Below are 20439 nucleotides of genomic sequence, written 5' to 3'. Positions count from 1 at the left end.
GGGGGGGGGAGTTTGTGGGTTTGGGTGGTAGCTCGTGGAGGTGGTGGCGTTGCGTGGGGGCAAGCATGCGTAGGGGGGAGGGGGAGGGAGGATTAAAGGGACAGGCGTGGCTGATGCAGCATCTCCTGAAATACGGACCAGGAAGCGCATTCGCACAGAAAGTGGTGTGTGGTGTGGGGGAGAGTAAGTTGGTAGTTCCTCGAGTGAGCATCTCGTGGGTTGACAGTTCGAGTGTTGTGGGCTGCGGTGTGGCCAGCACCAGCGCCCTCGAGTCGCGCGGGACGGGCCCCTGGCTGCTCCCCCAGTGCACAGGGGGAGGGGAGAGAAGTCTGCTCGTGTTTTTTATTTTGCAATCGGCGCTTGCGGAAACTTAGAACCCTGGCGTGCCAGTTAAGCATTCTGCAGACTGTTTGCACCTGAGTTAACATTAATAATTAAGCGCATGCGCGCATAAATCCAGCTGTCTCAACAGCACCGTAACAAGAACATCAGGTTTTTCCCACCCGCCCATCCCTCCGACCAAAGTAGATTGCTTTTTGCTGTTACTTTAAATCGTAAGCTTGCGCGCGAGGGTTCGTCCAGGGACGCCGGGGCAGGTGGCTGGTGCGGTCGGTCGGCGCCCTCCGCTCGCCGCTCGCCGCTGCCGCCACAATCGCCGTCTCGAGCCTTGGGGGGGGGGGGGGGGGGCATCTCGCGACGACTCCATCGGCGTAGCTCCGCACCGCCTCTCGCGCGCCGGAATCGTCCGTGGGTGTTCGCCAGAGTTTCGGCGCGTCTGACCCCAGTGCGGCGGTGAAGGGGGGGGGGGGGTGGTGGAGGTGCGGGCGGGCGGGTTGCAGCGCCGTCACCTATCCCGTGTAGCCCCTTCTCGGCTGACGGACGCCGGGGCTGACCCAGGGAGTCGTCGGGTCGATCTCGAAGAGCGGTGTCCGGCCGCAGGCTCCGGTCCGCTCTGTTGGGCAGCGGCAACGCCGCAACTCCCCCCGCCGATGACTGAGGCGGGCGGCTCCGGGCTGCACCTGCGGAGGGTGACTCTGCCGGCGATCACGCCGCTGCAGCTCCGGGAGCGGGTGAGTCGCGTGCGGGTGCCGTGCACCGGTCGTGGTGGTGGTGTTTGCCGGCTGTGTGGGTGGTTTTTTTGTATCTCCTATGTTGAACTTCTTCTTTCGCACCGTGCGTAGACAACCGTGCTAATCGGACGGGGGTGGGGGGGGTAGACCAATGGGTTTACAGGCTCTGCTATGAAGCTTGTAAGTCAAGGTTCGATTCCTGGACATGACTAACATCGCCGAGTCGTATAAATTGGTTCTGGGCTGCCTTACTGAGGTTGCCTCTGCCATAAAGAGATACGTGGGGTGGCGCGGTGTGACCCAATGGCACCAGAGAGACGAAGCCAGCCCCCAGGCGTGGTGCTGACCTTAATGGGTGCTCGCGAACCGCATTTTCTCCAACCGCAGTAAAGGTTGATGGTCGTTTGTCTGCTTTGTACCCTGTTCTCGCCACGTACGTAGTGCGATTTGATAAATTTTCGTTTTTCCAGTAATCCTTCTGTCTTAGACTCGTGTGTGCGGGTGTTCTCATCACTGGTAGTGTTTATTCGCCCCCACTCGCCTTGTTGTAGCAGCGTGTATTAAATGTAGGTCTGGACTTTACCATCCACACCTATGTAAAAGTATTGTATATTGCTATATTTATGGGTGTACCCTATTAGGTGACCAGTGGTTGGGGAACTGCACTTTGAACCAGGAATTGACATTCAATTCCTATCTGTCTTTAATAAATGGTTGGTAGTCTTTAAATCTTTGCTTGACATCCCCCGGGTTGACTCCGCCTTGTCGAGTGCAAGTACTTCGTATGCTGCGCAAGTTAAGTAATGCGACTTAAACCCTGACGCTTGGAGCTGAATGGAGTTCAAAATAACTCCCAAGCACCTTGTGGAAAACCCCAGCGCAGATGATTCCTTGGATTGATCTTCCACGAAGCTCATGGTCCGCCCTAAATCGCGCACCCACTGCACAAACCATGGCAGATGCGTGGACGCCTGATGCACAAATGGAAATGGAAACTCTCCGGTAATGTGCGACCTAGTCGTCCAGAACAAGGACCGTACAACGACGCAATGCCCCGATCCACACACGTGGAGACATCGCGGCGATACACTCCGCAGCTCCTGTTGCGGTTATCTGGCTTTGCCACCTTTTGATGTCCGATTGTAGTTGGTCCACATCAGCCGTACGAAAGAGGAAAGCAGAAGTTATTGGAGTCCTCTTAGGTGACTGTGCTTGGTGCTGCTTGGTGCTGGTTACAATAGCCCCTTTGTGTTCCTTGCCACATTTAATAGGTGCTCTCTTGTGACCTTTAGCCCCGGCTGTGTCTCAGGCCGTAAGGTCGATCGGTCTCCTTGCCCGCCATGTGGACTGTGGCCCAGCTTCACGTGAGGATGCAGCCCAGAGTCTGAGAGACCCCAGGATGTTTGGCATGCACGGTTTTAGACCTTATCCAAGACGACGTTTGGACATGTTTTAACATAAAGGAATCCTGAAGCTGCTCCTTTTTGAGCAAATGTACATTATTGCTTGTGGTGCTTACAGACCTAACTTTTGGAATGGAGTAGTTCAGAGCTGCATCCTAAGATGAATGTTGATTGTATTGTAATCGTGCCACTATCTGTTATAACTATGGGCCAAATCTCCCTGTGGTGTATGTGTACTTTTGAGTTGGCCAGAAGTGGTAGGTGAGGATGGGTCGACTGGCATCTTGCGAACTACGCTCTTCCCCGTGACCCCACATACATAAATTCCTGGCTTGAATAGGGGGGGTTAGGTTAGGTTTGCTTGTGTACATAGCCTTCCTCCACAGCAACCACATGGGGCTGTAGTGATGCTGTCGCTGTAATAGAAAATATGCGCTTAATCTGGAACGTGCCGTGTAAAGTCAATAAGTCAACTGCCCGCTGTTGGTTTTGGCCAAGTCGACCTGTGCGCGCACACATTTTGTGTGTGCACGTCCACTTATAATAAAAAAAAAATTGGGTTTTTCGCCGGTTTACTTTTTTCTTGAACGCCGGGCGTGCGACGTGCGTGCTGCACTCTCGCGTGCAGGTGCAGCGGCGTCGTCCCAGCGGAGTTGGGGCCGCCCCACTTTTATAAATGAAGCGGCTTGTGTGTTGGGGGCAGGCGGGGGGGTTTAACTTTTAGTTGTCGTCGTTAAGGAACATGGCACCACCCAAAGCCACCTGCGGAAACATGGGGAAAATACCCAACGAGCTTTTTCTCTTTGCTCATTCTTGTGGCGTTGGTGCACGATGCCTCTACCACCACCGCCGCGTTGTGCACCGGGGGAGCGGCGTCGGTTCACTCCTCTCCCGCGTTTTGACTTTGGCTCCCGCTCGAATGAGTTTTTTTCCCTTGGGGCTGTGCGCACGGCGGGGTGGAGGGGGGCACTCGCGCGCATCCCAGAGGCGGTCGGTCCGGCGTGGCAAAGCTGTTGAGGGTGCAGGTGGTGCGACTGCATGCTCGGGGCCCAGGTGCTGGGCAACGGAGGGGAGAAATTGGACAGGAGTGGAGACCCATTTTTAAATCCTTTATATTAAGTTTGCTTGCTTGCGTGCTTGCTTAGGACCGTGCAAATCTTTCGCTCGTTTTTTAACCCACTTCCCGTGATCCAATCGAGCTGACATTTTCCACACGGACTCGTTGTGACAGACAATTCATGTTCGTGAAAAAAAATTCCCAAAATTTGACACTTTTTAGGCAAAAAAAAAATATTTTACATATATTCAAATATAACTCATTCATCGCTTTGGCTGAACGTCACAGTATAAGAGCCCAGAGCGTAACCCCTCCACAGGCCGTGGCGGAGTAGCGCAGTTGGTAGCGCCCTCGCTTCCCATGCCAAAGGTCGTGGGATCGATCCCCGCGTCCTCCACAGGCGAATATATTTTTAAATTCTTTATATTAAGTTCGCTGCCACGCATATAAAGGATTTGTAGTGAAAAACTTTGTTTTTACGGGTTTACTTGTTATTCTTCACAACACGGCCAATGTCAACCATGCAGCGTCGCAATCTTGCTTTGGGCGCTATCGGGTAACTGATGCCGCGTCGCCTTGTGTGCATTGCCGAAGTAGATGGTGGTGACTGCCATCGCTTTTGCATATCTGGTACCAAACCTGCTGCATTGAAGACATTTTCTCGCATTGTCCCGAAACGGGCGTGCTTCTGTCGGCCAAGAATGAGTTGGCTGCTTTGTAGACGACCACGAGCTGCAGTGCCTGTTTGTTGGCCACTCTCCACGCTCGACTCCATTTTTAAACCGCTGAGATCTGACTGGATTGCATGCAAATCCGTGTTTCTCCCCCCCCCCCCCGCAAGAAGTTTAATGGAATTAACGACTACAAGTCGGGCTGACATTTACCCCGAGGGCCACCCTGTGCTTTGCACGCTACTTGTCACCCGACCTATGCCGTGTTGTTGTTTTTAAGCCGCGCGTGTTGCCAAGAGTGCACCGTAACATCACGTTGGCGTTGCGCTCTGACACCCCCCCCCCCCCTTCTGGCTACGTGGTGGGGAGGGGGGGCCCCCTCTGGGCCAAGGCCACCCCACGTGTCGTGCTGTCCAGCCGGTTTGCCAGGTGGCACGTGTGCCCACGTGGAGGAGTTTTGTGAACGAGAGGATTGGTCTTGAGTGGTCTCGGTTTGGCTCCTGTGGGGTAAACTGGCGGTGGTGCTGGAAGGTGGTGCTGCCCTGTAATGCAGCTTGTGGACATGAGGCGGGGGGCAATCTTTGGTGCTTTTGTGTTCGGCACTGCAGAGCCCTCTCGATTCGCCGACCTTGTTAAGATTCTGGTCGCGGTTAAATTCCTCCTGGGCCAGAGGAGTCGTGAACTGACGGCACCACTGTGTCAGTCTGTCGGCTGATGTCTGTGAGTTGCTTTCTGATGTCGTGGCAGTCATGATGATGGTGGTGGTTTGACCGTGCTTTACCACACTGGTCGTTGTGGATGTGTGAAGGGCAAGGGTTTGTTCCGAAAGCCACTTGCAAATGTTAGTTGCGCCCGAGTTAAATGGTCGTCTCCACGTTCATCGCACAGTTTTGCTGACTATGCCACCGCTCTGCCCTAAGCCAATTGGGTGACGCGTGTATATAAATAAAACCACTTTATTAAATGCATGATTTGATGCATGTCGTGAAATGTAAACGGCAGGTTTTTTTACCTGCTTCGTTCCATGACTAATTTGAATCCCTAGATTTAGGTGTAATTCCAGAGGTCTCGTGGTGGTCCATGCTACACCTGCTCCTGGCTGGAATTGGAAGCTGGGGGTATCTTTAGTAGTGGTCTTGGCACCTTTTGATGTTTTATTGGTGCATTTTTGTTTTACCTGCAGTCATGTTTGCCTGCTATGTCAAGTACACTACTCGCAAAGAACGCTCATTGGTTTTAGGATGTAGATCTGAAAAACTCTTCTTCTTAAAATATCCTGTGCCATCTTTTGACAGCCTCTCCCCTAAGTGTTCTAAATGTCCGTGCTCGTGCACACTGCGTGTCACCCTGAGTGCGGGGGGGGGGGTCCACACGAGTGCAGTGGGTTCACAAATCCCCCTGCCATGGAAGGCAACGTGGCAGGGGAGTGATTTATGATTCTGCAAAAAAGGGGGGGGGGAGGTTTTGGTGGGGGGGTGTGAAGGGGGTGGTGGTGTGGGGGGGCGGAGGGGGTGGTGGTGTGGGGGGGCGGAGGGGGTGGTGGTGTGGGGGGGGAAGGGGGTGGTGGTGTGGGTGGGGGGGTGGTGGTGTGGGGTGGGGGGGGAAGGGAGGGGTCCACATGTCTGGCGACCCAAGGGAGAACTTGAGTGGCGCTGGTGGGATGCAGGAGATACCCTCCAGAATTCCCGAGGGATGTCTTCTGGAGATGCTCGTGAATGGCAAATATTGCAGATAATGATAGTGACCTACAAATGCGTTTATATTTTTTAATGAATTGCCTTTAAATATCACATTAAATGCATTACATTTACTGCATCACATTCTCTCGATGCATTTGTGTACATTTCCAATTATGATTAGCAGACAGCCAAAATCACAGCGAGCAATTTCTTGAATAACGAGCTAATGCTGTCCTCTGTTACAAGAGGGTGAAGGCTGTATGGCTACCGGATACTGCAACTGTGGGATCTGGCAGAAGGGGGAGTGGATGGCTTTGGCAAAGTGGTGGCATCCATGGCTTTGGCCCTGCAATGCCAACAGCCTTGTGTTAGATCGATCCCTGATTAAGGTCTGTAATTAAAAGGCAAATGTTGGGGCACTCCCCACTCGGTTAACGCCACTCAAAATGAGTGTCCACTGGGCGTGAACGTCGTGATTTAATTAGGCAGACAAATGAGTTTATTGGGCACTTGGCCACATCACCTCGTGTGTCGTTCTCGCACTAATATGTTAATTCAAATGTCGTCTTCCAAAAGTTTATTTTTTCAAGTTGCCTCTGATTCGACGCTTCAGGGTGCTCCCCTGCATTGGGATGTTTTGACCCAGTCCCAAGGAGAAATGCTTGCCATGACCATGTTGGAGGAAACTTTTTAGGGTACCGAGAGGAAACCCATTCGAAGAAGACGTGGGGGAGGGGGGACGATAAACATCCCACGTAGCCAGCAGATGGGTTGTTGAATGTGCGCCTGCTCCACTGGCATCTCCTGCTCACGTGGTAGCTTGGCAATTGTTTCTCCCCACGTGATCCACAGACTTGCCTCCGCACGTGATCCACAGACTTGCCCCTCCCCACGCTGTAGGATTGCAGGTTTTTGTGCGAGAGCGTCTGCCACGGGAGAGGAGATGCGTGCGTCTGCCGCTCACTCGCGTTGTCTGTGCGGTGCGTGCAGCCGCGTGTGTGTGTGTCTGTGTGTGTGCTCGGAGCTGATCGCCGTTCCACCTCCGGCGTGCGTGTTTTATTTTGAGACGGTCGCACGCGACGGCCACCGCGATGTTGTGTTTCGACCCGCAAACTGAAATTCCGGCTGCTGATAAGACTGCGAACTTTCATGGACTTGCCGTCGCGTTTTCAAAAAGCCACCGGCGCTCGCGATTCTATCGTTCTGCGGTGTAACGCCCCTCTCTTGCCAATTGACTCGCCTTTTGGTTTTTAAAGGTTGTTTCTGTGTTTATGTTTATACGTGTGTGTGTGCACCCTCATGCCAATCGTGTTCTCTGCTGGGCAGCTGCGAGCGACCAGATGTGGTGTCCTGCTCGCACCGTGACACCGCGTGTCTAAAGATGGCTTTCGTAGGTTGTGCAACCGCATTTGTTAGGCAAGGAAACTTGGTGCCAGGAGTACATGGGGCACTTAAACTTTTTAAACTTTAAACGAGGCGTGTGGTTTGGGTTTTTAAAATAAGAAATATTGACTCATTTTTTTTAAATAATAAAAACACGTGAAACGGAAAATAGTGTTTTAAATAATCCATTGCTCTACAGTTCGGGCATTGCTTGACTACAAAACAAATGGGTTGAAGGGTATCGTGTGCAGTTAGACAGGAGTTGATGGGATGGGCCTTGGTGACTTGCACGGCTTGCGGTGTTTCCTGGCTCGGAGGCAAAATCTCAGGCAGGCCATCGTTTTTCAAGGTGCCCCAAGTCGTCATCAACTCTAACTTTGTACAACCAGTCGCTTTAACCTAATTAAACTGACCCACACTGTGGCATTGTCTGGCATATTGTTAAAGCGGTGTAAAAATACTTCGTATAATTTAGACTTTTCATATAAAATACGTTAACTTTCAAACCACGCCAACATGAGACAGCAATAATCCTCATTTTTACTTCAGTTCCTGGCACTTTGACGTAATTGTTTCGTTCCAAATGGCGACCACATCGGGCACTTTAATTAGCAGAAGGGGGACAACTGCTGCCAGAAGAATGTGTGGCGTGCACCCAACATGTTACCAACTTCATGGCCATCTGCAAAAGATCTCTTGGCTAAACCAGAGGAGAGTCCAGGTTGTTGAGTTGCCACCCATTTGGGAATTGGCGTAGGGTTTTTTGAATGTCAGTAATTTATTTTTTTGTACAGTGATGTACCGGGATTGCTGTGAACTTTACAATCTTAGTGCACAGTGATGGATCCCCTCGGCACTGTCTGGGTTTGATCTTGAGTGGAAAAAGGTGGCTGCCCCCGATTCCCAACATGATTGCTGTGGAGATGACGTCACCCACCCTCATGCATGGTCTACCCAAGGCCCTGCTATGGTCATGGCCACACCCAATTGGTCACCACCCAGTGTACGGGTGGTGCGCGAGCTAATCGACACACGTCCCTCAGACACATGTAACCAGTAGGCCAGGGCTATCTGTTGCTGAAGCCCCAAATTATGGAGTCGGTGTATGGTTGCCTTTGTCCTTGTTGCACCTCGAGTTTTTCGGTTGGCCTTGTATTGTTGGTAGCCCTCCAAGGATGTTCGCCCCCAGTGGGGAGGGCATCTGGGATTCCTGTCGTGGTGATGTTGCTGCTGTGCACTGCTTTTGTTGTGTGGCATACATGTATCCATCGTGAAGAGGCAACTGGGCGTTGGAAGATGGTCTTCAAAAGAGCCCTCCAAATTGAAACCAATAGAAGGAAGTTGCAGTGCTGCGCGTTTACACAAGTTCCGTACTCTTCCTCCCCCGTTCGTGGTCGTCGTGAAACGCCCACTTTTTACGACTTCCTTGCGCAAATCCTCATTTTGCTCGCGCTTATTTCCACCCAACAGTGGCGCGAATGTGTGAACTTTTGCAAGACTGCCGTACATCGGACGGCCCTGATTATTCTGGTTTTATAAGGCTGCCATGTGCGTCACCGCTGCGCGTGCCCGCGTCATTTCGTAACCCAAACTCCGGGGCTGATATCTTCACCGGGGCAGCTCTTGAGTGAAACTCGACCCTCGGATAAATTGTTTGACTCTGTCGTCCGACGGGGTGTGGGTTCGGTTACTCGGTCTCGGGTTGTAAGCTGCCCCCAAAGGGTAGCGTGTTCTAAAAATACCACGGGTAGGCATTCTGGCTTGTGTTTGGGTGCTTGTGAGCTGAGAGAGGGGGGGGGGGCATGTGTTTTTAGTGGGCTGTGTGTACAGTGTCGGGATGCCTGCCGTGGTGTCGTGCTTGGACAACTGGAAGAGGATCTCAGTCCAGTCGCTCTCCTCCCGGTACGACCGTCACGACGGAAAAATCCCCATCCCTCCTGCATCTCCTGATTCCCACCACGTGTCGTGGTGCGGGAAGCGTGTGGGTACCTGCAAACCTCTCCTCTTTCCAAGGAGACATCTGACCAGTGTGAAAGAGTAGGCCAAATTACCTCCCTGGGCACCTTTTTTTAGGAGACCCGTCTGCCAGCAATGTGGTGGAAATAATTGCAGGGCTGCACTTTTTTTTACTATAACCTTTTCCAGTTGACTGCCTGTGTACATCATCTGTGGGGGGAGGAGGGGAGTGGTCATCCCATTGACGAGCGCCCTCCAGCAGGCAGGCAAGGGACGATGCGTTCGTGTTGTGCCATTGCGTGCTCCGGGTGGCTTAAGTGGGGGGGTTTGTTTTTTCACTGCTCTGCTCGGAGCCACTGGCATGTGCAAGTATAAACCCCAATATATTTTCGCATTGTAATTTTCCGCGCAGTGTTCGCGCACTCTCAAATAGAAAATAAAAACTCCTGAGGCATGAGGATTTGGATTCCGTTGGAAGGCAGCAGCTGGGTAGCGAACCGGTCGACAACCGTCGAAGCTTTGAAGTTTATCTCGATATTTTCAGTCGACCGACTGTCCATTACTTAAAACATAAATCTCTGCGTGGAGGTGAGAGGAAGAAGAAGAAAGCCCCATGTCAGGCGGTGGGAACCGTTAATAGCTACGATAATTTTGTATGGTGGTAAGAGGGCAGATCGGTGACAAATGGATAATTATTATTGGTACATGATCTAGCCCCTAGTAAGGGAGGGAAACTATTGATCCGTGTAATCCCAATTTAAGTCCTTGTAGTAGTTTTTTTTCCTTCCCAAACTTGAACCATGTCGGCACACAATGGTGTACTTTTTTTTCAAACAGCCTCACAGGCCCTTTAAAGTCTGCTTGTGAAGAAGCAGAATCTTTTTACGGTGAAGTACACCTGCAATTAAATAGCCAGGGCAGTCTGCCGGAATTGAACCATGAGCTTCTGCAGCAAGCGGCGACGGCGCCACCTCCGCTGCTGGGCCGTGTCACTGCCCCGAACGTTCATGTCGAGGTTGTGAAAACCCTTTCCCGTTCCGAGACGTCTGCAAGTTGCAGGGTTTGGGCCCATGTTCGCTGTTCAATATTGGAACACGCAAGCTGTTGGTGTCAATTTTATTCAGTCATTGGGCCGTTGACTTTCAAGACGTTTGCACTCAACGCAGATAACGGTAGTAACACAACCACATTGATAGCTGGCACCACAGTGCCAAACGCCTTCCCGCATGGCCGTGTGGGGGCCTTGGTATTGTATTCTGACCTGGAGATGTACCGATAAAGTTATTTTAGTTCTTTCAATTCCCTACGTATGCGTCATCAGAACAAATTGAAAGAAACTGACATACATGTACGTCCTCGGACTCGAAGGGTTAATCTGTGGTTGTGGTGGTTGCGTCGACTGCGAGAATGGCAATATGTGGATATTTGTGACTGGTCGACCAGGGCAGTGTCGGATGATGCTTGCTCTCTCCACGGGGGGGGGGCAAGGGGTGTGGCCGTGTCAAGCGGTGCACCACGAGATTCTCCCGTGTGGTCTGTGACCTGCGCTTGCTCTGGACGTGCGTGTGGTGCCCCACCCCTGCCGGGCGATTCGGGGTTTCCCCGCGTTGGTGATGGAGTCGCTTCGTCTCGGTCGTTTTTTTTGTGGGAAATCCCAAGGGCTACGATTGCCTCTCTCTTTACGTGATTTTTTTTTTTACCATTTTGCCACTACATTTGTGGCATATAAAGACTTTTCCACACCACCCTTCATATGCCCTGACACCTGTCCAACTGACTTTTTAGTTCTCCTTAGATTTAATGCATGAGATGAGTGTCTAGGGCCCCTTCCATTTGTCAAACTGTTCTCGCCAACTACCATCGTTTTGCAGTTTTATTGAAATGCCATCTCCTTTCAAATCGGTGCGTGCACAGTGGTGACACGCATCCTGTCTGCAGCAAAGTAGTGGGTGGGAAAGTGCCCCAGTAGTGTGGATAACACACGACCTTCAACTGATCTCATTGGCATAGCATGACACTGCCAATGGAATCTGAAATTAAATTGTAAAAATGTTTAGTTATAGAAGAAAAGTCGCCTACACTTGGTTCTGGCCACTTTTCACCCCCCTCTCTGTACTCTCCCTGGAACAGATGCTCGCTAACAGTACTTAACGCCGCAGTGTGTAAGGTTAAATGAGGGCGGATCTGTTGGCTAAAGCACACACAACTGCAAAAGCAAACATTCCCTGCACGTTTTTGTGCCATGAATACACTGCGCGGGATTAAAGCGTGCTACCAAAATGGGGGCAGCCGTGTCGAATTCTCCCCCCCCCCCCCCCCCCCGTGGCAGAGTTCTTTTGCTGCTTGAGTCTCTCCTCGAGTGCCGTTTTGTGACATTGTTTGCACGACCGACGGTGCGGCAGTGGTTGACGCCGCCGCTGCCTGTGCGCGTGTCTTCATTTGAAAGGCTTTGTAATGCGCGGAACGCTCCGCTGAATTTTAATGCCACTGAAGGGGCCTTTACTGCCACTCTTAAAATCGATACTGGTTAAGTAGGGGCCAGTAGTTTGCCATGTTGCAACGCGCACCCCATGCGGAGGACGTTTTTAACTCTTCCCCCCCCCCCCACTGTTCCGCTGTACCGCTGGATCGTTTTGTCCGCTTTGTCGCTGTGACGGAAGAGGCCCCTAGCGGCCCTCCTCGTGCTATGTTAATAATAATGATAATTTACATTTCATTTGTGATTGTTGTTTTTGAAGGAATGTAATGCTTTGGTGTGGGTCTCCTTTGTTTGTGCCGCGACTCGCCTCGTTTCTTAAAAATTTGCGCGACAAAATTTAGCGTCGGCTTAGAAAGACCATCCCAGCGGTGTATTGATTTAAGACCTATGAAGATGGCACTTTAGGATGCAGTAACTGGTATGCCTGGTAGGGAGGGGATGGGAAGGTTATTCACTACTTTAGTCACCATTTACAGCCTCCAGTTTTCACAATTTAAGGTACGGCCAGAATTGCACCGAACCGGCGAACCCAACTTGGTTGACGGTGGAGGCCGGACGGCTCGCTGGCCTCTCCCATTGGCTCTTGGTGCCGAGGCGATGTCACGCGCAGGATGCCCAATTGGCTGCACTTTTGTGTGCGCGAGTTGACGGTGGCTGGTGGTGACGCTCCCCCTTTTCTGGGTCCCATGTGAGAGGTGTCACTCATTCCCTGTGTTGGCTGAACGGTGAAGACTTGCAAGTTAAACATGTAAAGGAATAATGAATTAAATATCAACTTTATATTGGCTTGGTGATGCTGTTTTTGAGTTGGTCACATGGTTACGTAAGAAGATGCATTACGTAAACCCATGAACAACTACTGTATGCAGTATGAAAAAAAATTCCCCTGAAATTGACAAAAACCCCAAACGTACAAACCCATGTCACTTAAATTATTGCTGAAGTTACCTTTGGTTTTGTTAAACAAAATCTACAGATCCCTAATACGTTTCAATTGGGTTGGATCTCATAAATATAAATGTGGCGTTAACCCCCGCCACCACCAAACACCGGCAATTGGTAAGGGTTATCACGTTAACAGAACATGCCAATTTGTTACTAGTACAGCACTGGTGTGGTGAAGAGCACATTTACAAAATATACGGATGTTGTAAATGGTTAAACATTGTTGAAAATTTAGCTTTAACAACCTACGTTATATTGTTCTATGCGCATGCAGCCTAATTAAGTTGGCTGTGGCTGGTCATGGGTGTGCACTGTCCACCTGTGGTGGTCTCGTACGATTTGAAGCCATCGCTCTGTCCGCAGTGTCGTGAAAACCTCGTCGCTCTTTGAGTGCCGGTGGGAGTTTACGTCCCACCCGGGCTATGTGGCACTGTTCAAATGTGCCGGCTTCAACGTTTCGTTAACGTCGGAGCTGCAGAAGTTGTAAATTTACAACGTTGCCATTTTTGTGTGCAGGCTTGGTTGACTTTTTAAATTTGTTTACTGAAATCCAGAGGTTGTGGAAAAATGGCCATTCATACCTGTAAAATGAAAATTCCTGAGTATCGCTAAACTAAAAGGGATGAAACCACGACGGCTGTGACCTTGTTCTACTGCTGCCTGTTGGTTGCCCACGTTTGAAAAATAATCTTTATTTGAACTGCTATGGCCACACGGTTCGTTTTGAGCTGTGGTGTCGACATTAAAGCCAGAGAACTTGTGCACACTTAGTGCGCATCCTTTTACGTGGTGTTAAAATTCGGTTACAAATTGTATGGGGTGTCCCATTTCTTCACTACTTGTTGGTAACTTACGTTTAAAACTCTAATTTATAACGGAATAATTTGTTTATTGTGCCTTGGAAAATCTTAAGATGACTCGTTTGATGCCGATGCGCTCTTTCCTTGGGCGTAACGCGTTCAAATTCCCTTAGAATCTGAATTTCCCCCTGTAGCACAAATTGAGGTGTGTAAAAATCCCCGCCTAAAGCAGCACACCTTGACTCGGCGGGGATTTTTTTTTGTTCACCTGAACCGCCCCCCCCCCCCCGCTGATGACCTCAGCGGTGGCGCACCGCAACCCACGCAGTCTGTCTGCAGGTCACGGATGCCACCTCTCTCCCTCCCTCCCTACGCGGCCCTACCGCCAACCTCACTTAAAAGTGCTCGGAAAGTTTATTAGAAACCAATTTATTTTTTAATGGGAGTTAGTGTGGGGGGGGGGCGGCGGATGTCGTGGATGGGCACGTGAAAGCGGTCAACTTCTGCTGTACTGCTGCAGAAGCAAAGCTGGTACAATTCTTTAAGCATTATTTTGTAATGAAAGACCATTGTCTTGGCTTATGTGGCTTTGGTTTTAATGTGGTTGCGCTATCCTAAGAATGAGACTCGAGTCTATTTCTTCTTCCCCTTCTGCTTCTCGCTCCGTCTTCTGTAACCTACGGCAGTGCAGGCGACCACACTGCCCCCGCCCTGTGAGGACAGACGCCGCTTGCAACAAACGCCCACGCGTCGCAGCAGTGGCGGCGATGATGATGATGAGGATTTTTGTGCTTGACTCATCTTTCTGGCGCACCCAATGCGCACTTCCGCGCTTGCCGGGAGGGTGGGCGAGTGGGCAGTGCGATCTGGGCACAGTCTCGCATTGAGGAGCGACGGCTGTGGTGGGGGCGAGGGGGGGGTCTTTTGGGACAACTTAGAAAAAACACTCGGTGGACGTAACATTTGCGGTTGCTGCCTCTCTCTCTATATATACCTCCCGGCGAAACGTTTCCCACTCGAATGAGAGCGGTGCGCTTTGCTCTGAGTGCGAAGAGAAACTTTGCTCAGTGGTGGCTTTTCATTACCTCCTGTAACATTGCAGCCTGGCGAAATTATACGACCTGGTTTAGAAAATCCATGTAATCTCGGTGGGAGATAACGACACGCGATTTTTTTGGACGGTGGGCGGGTTCCTGTAGAGCGCGGGCGGTTGGTACCCGATTACTACAATTTACGTTTTGAGTTTGGCCCGAGTTTCTACAAAGTTGCTGCGAAGTGCAGCGCTTGAGTTCGTGGAAGTCGTCGACCTAAAGGGGGCGCACTGCTGCACCGCTGCGTCTCTGAGCGCGGCTCCCAGTTTTGTCCGTTCAACCATGCGGCTACAAATGCAGGCGAGTGACTTTTTTTTATCTTGTACATTAATATTTTACCTAATGTATATTCTTTCCTCCTGTATATGCCCTGTGACTTGCATGTTTGCTGTGACGTGGTCGTACACATTTTATCGCCGTGATAGGGATGCTCTAAATGGGATGGTGCACTATATAACCCTGGCAACCCAGAGTTAATTTCCTGGCCACGACCTCGTGGTGATGGTCGAGCAAACCTCGCGGCTGACGCAGTATGAATAGCTCCGTAGCTCGGCAATGCATTAACATTTGTTCCTTTTTAAATGTTGGACATTATTTTTACGTTAATGCAGAGCGATATTCTATATTTATTTTGAATTTTAGAAATATGATCTATGATCACCGGACGTCTTTGCGATCTGTACGATGCCGAAGTTTGAAACCTGCGCGTCTGATTTTATAATGGTTGGCCTACGTACAACGCAAAATAAGTTAAAAACTCTCCCCCCTACTTGGTAGGCTGTTACTGGTGGGGCATTTACGAACACACCGGTACAGCGATCGCACGCGGAACGTTGGCATCCGCTGCGAGCTTGGCTACCCGTGTCGAACATTACTCGCACAGCTGTGAACCCAGGGATTAAACGTGAGAGGGTGTTTTTGTTAAAGGATGCCGGATTTCACCATGACGGCCCGGTGAGATGCCATGTGTGGCGTTCCGCGCGAGAGGTCGTTCCTAGTTCATTTTGTCTCGACCAAACATGAGGGAGGAGGAGAAGGATGGCTGACGTGAGAGGACGGGAACAGGCGGCACAAGTGTGGTGTCTATTCTCCCAACAGATCCAGCTGTGGCTGAACCAAATTCTTGTCAAGTATTGTTTAAAAATAGATTCTCCTGCGTGACTGCCTGCGAGGGAAATTTCTTTCCCACTGACGTACGTGTGCGCGTGCACTCTCTCCCTGGTGTGGTCGGCTCATGTGCAACTCATTGTCGTTTTTATGGGCCGTCTCTCAAGCCGATGTGCCCTGCACCACGGTCCGTTTGCCTTAAATGCCACGTTTTAAACCTCGTGCCTCGAAGGCATCTGCATGTGCAGGAGTTCTTGCTGTGGGGTCCCGCCGGTTTGACGCTCCATACCGATCCTGCTGTGTACGAAATTCTTCTGCACAGTACGCAATCAACCGTGCTAATTGGAAGTGCGGGGGAAGGATAACAAACCAAGTGCAACAGTTCCTAGAGAAATTAGTTTATTCAATCGTCTATATTTAAGTGCATCACCCCAGTGGCTACCAAATGTCAGGAAGGAGAGGAGCATTCCAACCTGCCGCAGAAGCGCATCCGGAGTCCGATTCGGTGACGTGTGACGTCTTTGTTCGATGGCTCGCGAAAATCCGCTGCTGCGAGAATGACTGGAATTCACTTGGTTTTATGCTCCTTGACCAGATCGGCGAGGGTGTCGTGGTTCATTTGTGGCGAGCCCTTTTTGAGTGTAGCGACCCATTGGCAGGGTGGCAGTCTTTCCTGCAGGATCCCGGTTGTCTTTAATACACACGTGCATGCCTTGTGAATTTTATTCTTTCAATTGAGTTATTTTTCCAGATTGTGTCTTGGCCGGTCGCTCTAGTTGGAAGAACCACCAATTGGAACCGTTTGGGATTTCAAATCTTTGTTGTAAGGGGGATTGGGGAAGTTGACTGGTCATCCTTCCGGGGTCTATTAAATGAGATCATCTTTGTGAAGTCAGGAAGTGGTTGTCCTATGGGTATCGTGGACATCTGAAAAGAGCTACAGCCTATTGCATTCCTCCAGCATAAATATGTTTATTCTGAACTCTGCCCTCGCCATACCAATGTGGAATTTTTACCGCTGGCTTGGCACTGAGCTCGAGTTTGAACACCTCGATGCTCAATTTGAGCAGCAATCTCCTGAAGTGTCTCCAGTCCTCTTTCTGGTGACTGGGTCCGTGGATTCGTGATTAATTTTTTAAAAATCATGTTCCGTTAATGCGCACATTGATAGGCTGCCCCTAACTTGCAATGGAAAATTCCGTGGTCATATGTCAGTAGCCACAAAGTTGACTGCCGTTTTTAGAATTTCCTAAACTGAGATAAATAATTGTGGTATGAAAGGAATTTGCCCATGTAACGATTCGAGGAATTTTAGTTTTTTGGAACTCCCATGTGGACTTTCTTGCTTGGCTACAACTCTGCCCACTGCTTGGCAGCTGGCCTGTGGTTTTCTGAGCCCTTTTCGAGGGTGAAGCGACAGATCTGACTGCCTCCAATGCTGCCTTGGGTCTTTATGGTAACGGCTTGCCTTTGTCTCGCTACACTCTGCGTGTAAAGAATTCGTCCTGTGAACCTGGCATGCCCACGTATGGGCATGGATGCTGTGTTGGCTCATGAATTTTTTTTTCAACATGTCACTCATCTACCAACGCTATTTATTAATGACTTGTTTTATTTGTCAAAGATTACTGGTGCGTGCGCTGTAAGACCTTACATTTGAGTAACACTCCATTTTAAAAAAAGCTACATTCTGTGCAACATTAACCAAATGTTGTTGGTACATTTTAATTGCGTGCCGTCTAAATTTCATGTGGTTGTGCAACTTGAGAGTTTTTTTATTCATTCTGCTGGAGGTTGTTGAGAAGTAATCCTTTGTTTTGAATAACGTTTAATTGTTTTGAAAAATGGCTTTGCACCGAGTTCTGTTCTGGTATTATGATATACAGCAGTCGCTGTCATCCAGTTGGGAGGTAAAGCAATGCTCTTGGTTACTGCAGTGGCAAGATGCCGACTACCTCGCCTGGTATACAGAAGGTCGTGGGTTTTTAGTCTGTCCCTGACGCCCTGTATTTAGATTTTGAATGTTCTCTCCGTGTGGTCACGTGGATTTTTTTTCTCCTGGGTCTGGTTTTTCCTTCATTTTTTTTTATCCACGTGCTTTTACGGTATTTTTCTGCTCTAAATATACACATGATTTAAGCCACTTTCTTGAGCTATAATTTGTGATGGCCAGATTGCTTCTGGAAAAAATCTGTGTGGCTCGGCGGAACATACCTCATTTATTTTTTAAATAATGTTTGTGGCCAATATCTGACTGCGGCCGCCGCCCCCCTCTACTCGTGCAGGTGATCAAGGTGTTCAGCGAGGACGGCACGAGCAGGGCGCTGGAGGTGCCCACGGACGCGACGGCGCGCGATGTTGCCCAGATGCTCGTTCAACGACGCCACTTTGTGGACGACAACAACTGGTCGCTCATCGAGAGCCTGGTCTCCGTCTCCATAGGTTTGTGGCTTCGACCCCCCCCCCCCCCCCCTTGTTGGCTCGCCCCGTCGTTCATTTGCTCGTCCACCCTCCCCGCCGCGCTGCTCATCGCTCGCCCACGAGTGCTGCGGTGTTGTTGCCCTACCAAAGGCGGCGTTCGTCACGGTTGTTTCGTGCTGTTTTCTTTGCCTCCAGTCCCCCCTTTTCAATACATAATCGCGACTTGTCGTTTTTAACCCCCGTCACGAGCACTGTGGCTTTTGTGCTGAAGTGTTGTGTGCACACGTACATGAACGCTCTTTGTACCCAAGTGAGAGCACCTCCATCGACACGAAGCCTCTTACAAAAGAGCTGAGGTGCACACAAAGTGGGAGATACAAATCTCGCTCTCTCGTGCAGACAAAGCAAACAGAGCTATCACGTCCTCCCGACCCAACCGATCTTTCCTTTGTCACGTTGGCCACTTGGTGCCTCCTCTTGGTGACATCTCTCCAGCCTTGTTTGTTTTGAGGCCGCAGTTCGATTCCCCCCCCCCCCCCCCGTGTGCCATCGGTGGGTCGCACACTGGAACGACATTCTGCTGGCGTTCCAACTATTTTTGAACTGCGTTCTCACGCGATTTTTATACCGCAAGGATTTCTGTGGGGGGGGGGGGGGGGCACATCTGAGCTGGCAGCGACTTACAAGTGTTATCTTCGCAGTTCTTCCAACCAGCGAGGCGAGGGTGGCTCTTTTCCCTATGCCAAGTGTGGCATTGTGGCCTTCTAACATCGCCTTCCGAATTTCTCGTGATAAAAAAAGTGTTCTTCGCTGTGTCAAGTTTACATATTTGGTGCCCTCCACCTCTCCCCGTGGCGTGTCCGTAGCGACACCTTGAAGTAGCATCATTGACGAATGAAAGGTCCAGACGCGATTTATTTAAAAACATTCTCCCCCCCCTTCCCCCCATGTGCATTCCATCGTTCTCTAATCCACTCCGCGTGATCTGCTTGTGGTCCCGTTTCCCGCATCCACAGTCTGCTTCCGGCATGTGCCGGGCAGGCACAAGTCGGTGTTGAATTGTGCTAAAGTCGAAACATTTGCCTGTGGTTGATTTGATATAACAACAAAGCCAAGTGGGGTTTGGGTGCCAGATGGGCAGTGAATGCGTTGTGTGTGTTTTTAAACCAGCGCTTGGCAATCTTTCTTGTCTGGTGGTTGTTCAACTTTAGTCGTGATTAATTTTTAATTATCTCCCATTTGCTAGCCGTCTGGTTAATGCAGTGGCTTAATTTGTAATTACCAATCTGTTCTAGTTGTATGCGTGTACATGATGGATCATGGGACTGGAGTTGTGGAGATAATGCTCCTACTTGTCTTGCTCGACCACATACTTCCTGAAAATTATAATTGACCCAAAGGACCAAATACCGGGACTCTGTCTGTCTGGCAATGAGGGGGGGATGCAGAGCCAGCACTGCTGAAATCTTGGGTTACAATCCTGGCCTCGGCCACCCATGGCTTTAAACTGGGCGCTCTCCCTAGTAGCGACAGGATGGCCTCTGCAATTGGTAATAACTGTAATGAAAGAGCCATAGCTTCTTTGTTACTCTGACTTTATTTCCCTTCTGAAAAATATACATTTTGGTTTTAAGTGTGTGTGTGTCATAGATCTCTCTGCAGTGCTTCAGTGTCCTCCTCCAAATTGAAACGTTTCCGGCCAGTCCAATGAATTGCTGCATTTGTTGTAACGGCAGCAGGTAATACGAGTTCCCCTGCTCTCATGCCAAGCGATGTTCATGGCAAGAATATCTACACTCTCGCGGTTTTGAATTTCGCAATATGATCTTGTGACGTAATGTGTTTACGGGAATAATCTGCCTCCACAAGGCCACGCGGACACCCATAACCCCCCCCTCCCCCATCTGCGAGTTCCAAATGGAAATTCAATTGTCTCGTGACACTGAGGACAACATTGCAATACAGATGTAAATACATGCAAAGCACCTTGACATTCCCAGTGCTGAGCGAAGGTCTGTCCATACTGTTGATCGTTGTTATACTTCCTGCTGGTCAATGGAGGTGGTGGTGAAGGGTGCTCAACTGGTTGAACTATCGCGAGCAATGGTGGGGTATTAACTGGTTGCTGAGCTCGTAACACATTGTCCTAAGGACATTGCCACCGCTGCACCCATCTGGCAGCATTTCGCATACAAACGTGCGACTATCTGAATATTTTTTTTTTCGCCTCCAGGTACACCCACAGAACATTGACGCATTTGTGTCGAAGGCTTCGTACTCTAGAGGCGTAACGACGCAGATTAAAATCTCTTCATTCCGTTTGTGCAACTACAGTACTTGGTGTTCTGGTCATGCACTGACCACCGTTGTGGAAAAC

At 50.2% G+C, this 20439-nt stretch overlaps 1 protein-coding gene across 7 annotated transcripts in view; it reads left to right on the top strand.

Annotated features, from left to right (window-relative positions):
- Positions 1-20439, top strand: part of LOC144943417 (growth factor receptor-bound protein 10-like) — an 87935-nt gene that overhangs the window by 50123 nt on the left and 17373 nt on the right. For all 7 annotated transcript variants that reach the window (XM_078870815.1, XM_078870814.1, XM_078870812.1 and 4 more), the window contains one exon: positions 17927-18083. In XM_078870815.1, coding sequence (XP_078726941.1) covers positions 17927-18083 — 157 coding nt within the window. The remainder of the gene's footprint in view (positions 1-17926; positions 18084-20439) is intronic.

This window comes from Lampetra fluviatilis, chromosome 31, assembly GCF_964198595.1.
Source record: "Lampetra fluviatilis chromosome 31, kcLamFluv1.1, whole genome shotgun sequence".
Classification (NCBI taxonomy): domain Eukaryota; kingdom Metazoa; phylum Chordata; class Hyperoartia; order Petromyzontiformes; family Petromyzontidae; genus Lampetra; species Lampetra fluviatilis.
The sequence above is the reverse complement of the archived record's forward strand: the minus strand, read 5'-3'. Positions and strand labels throughout refer to the sequence as shown.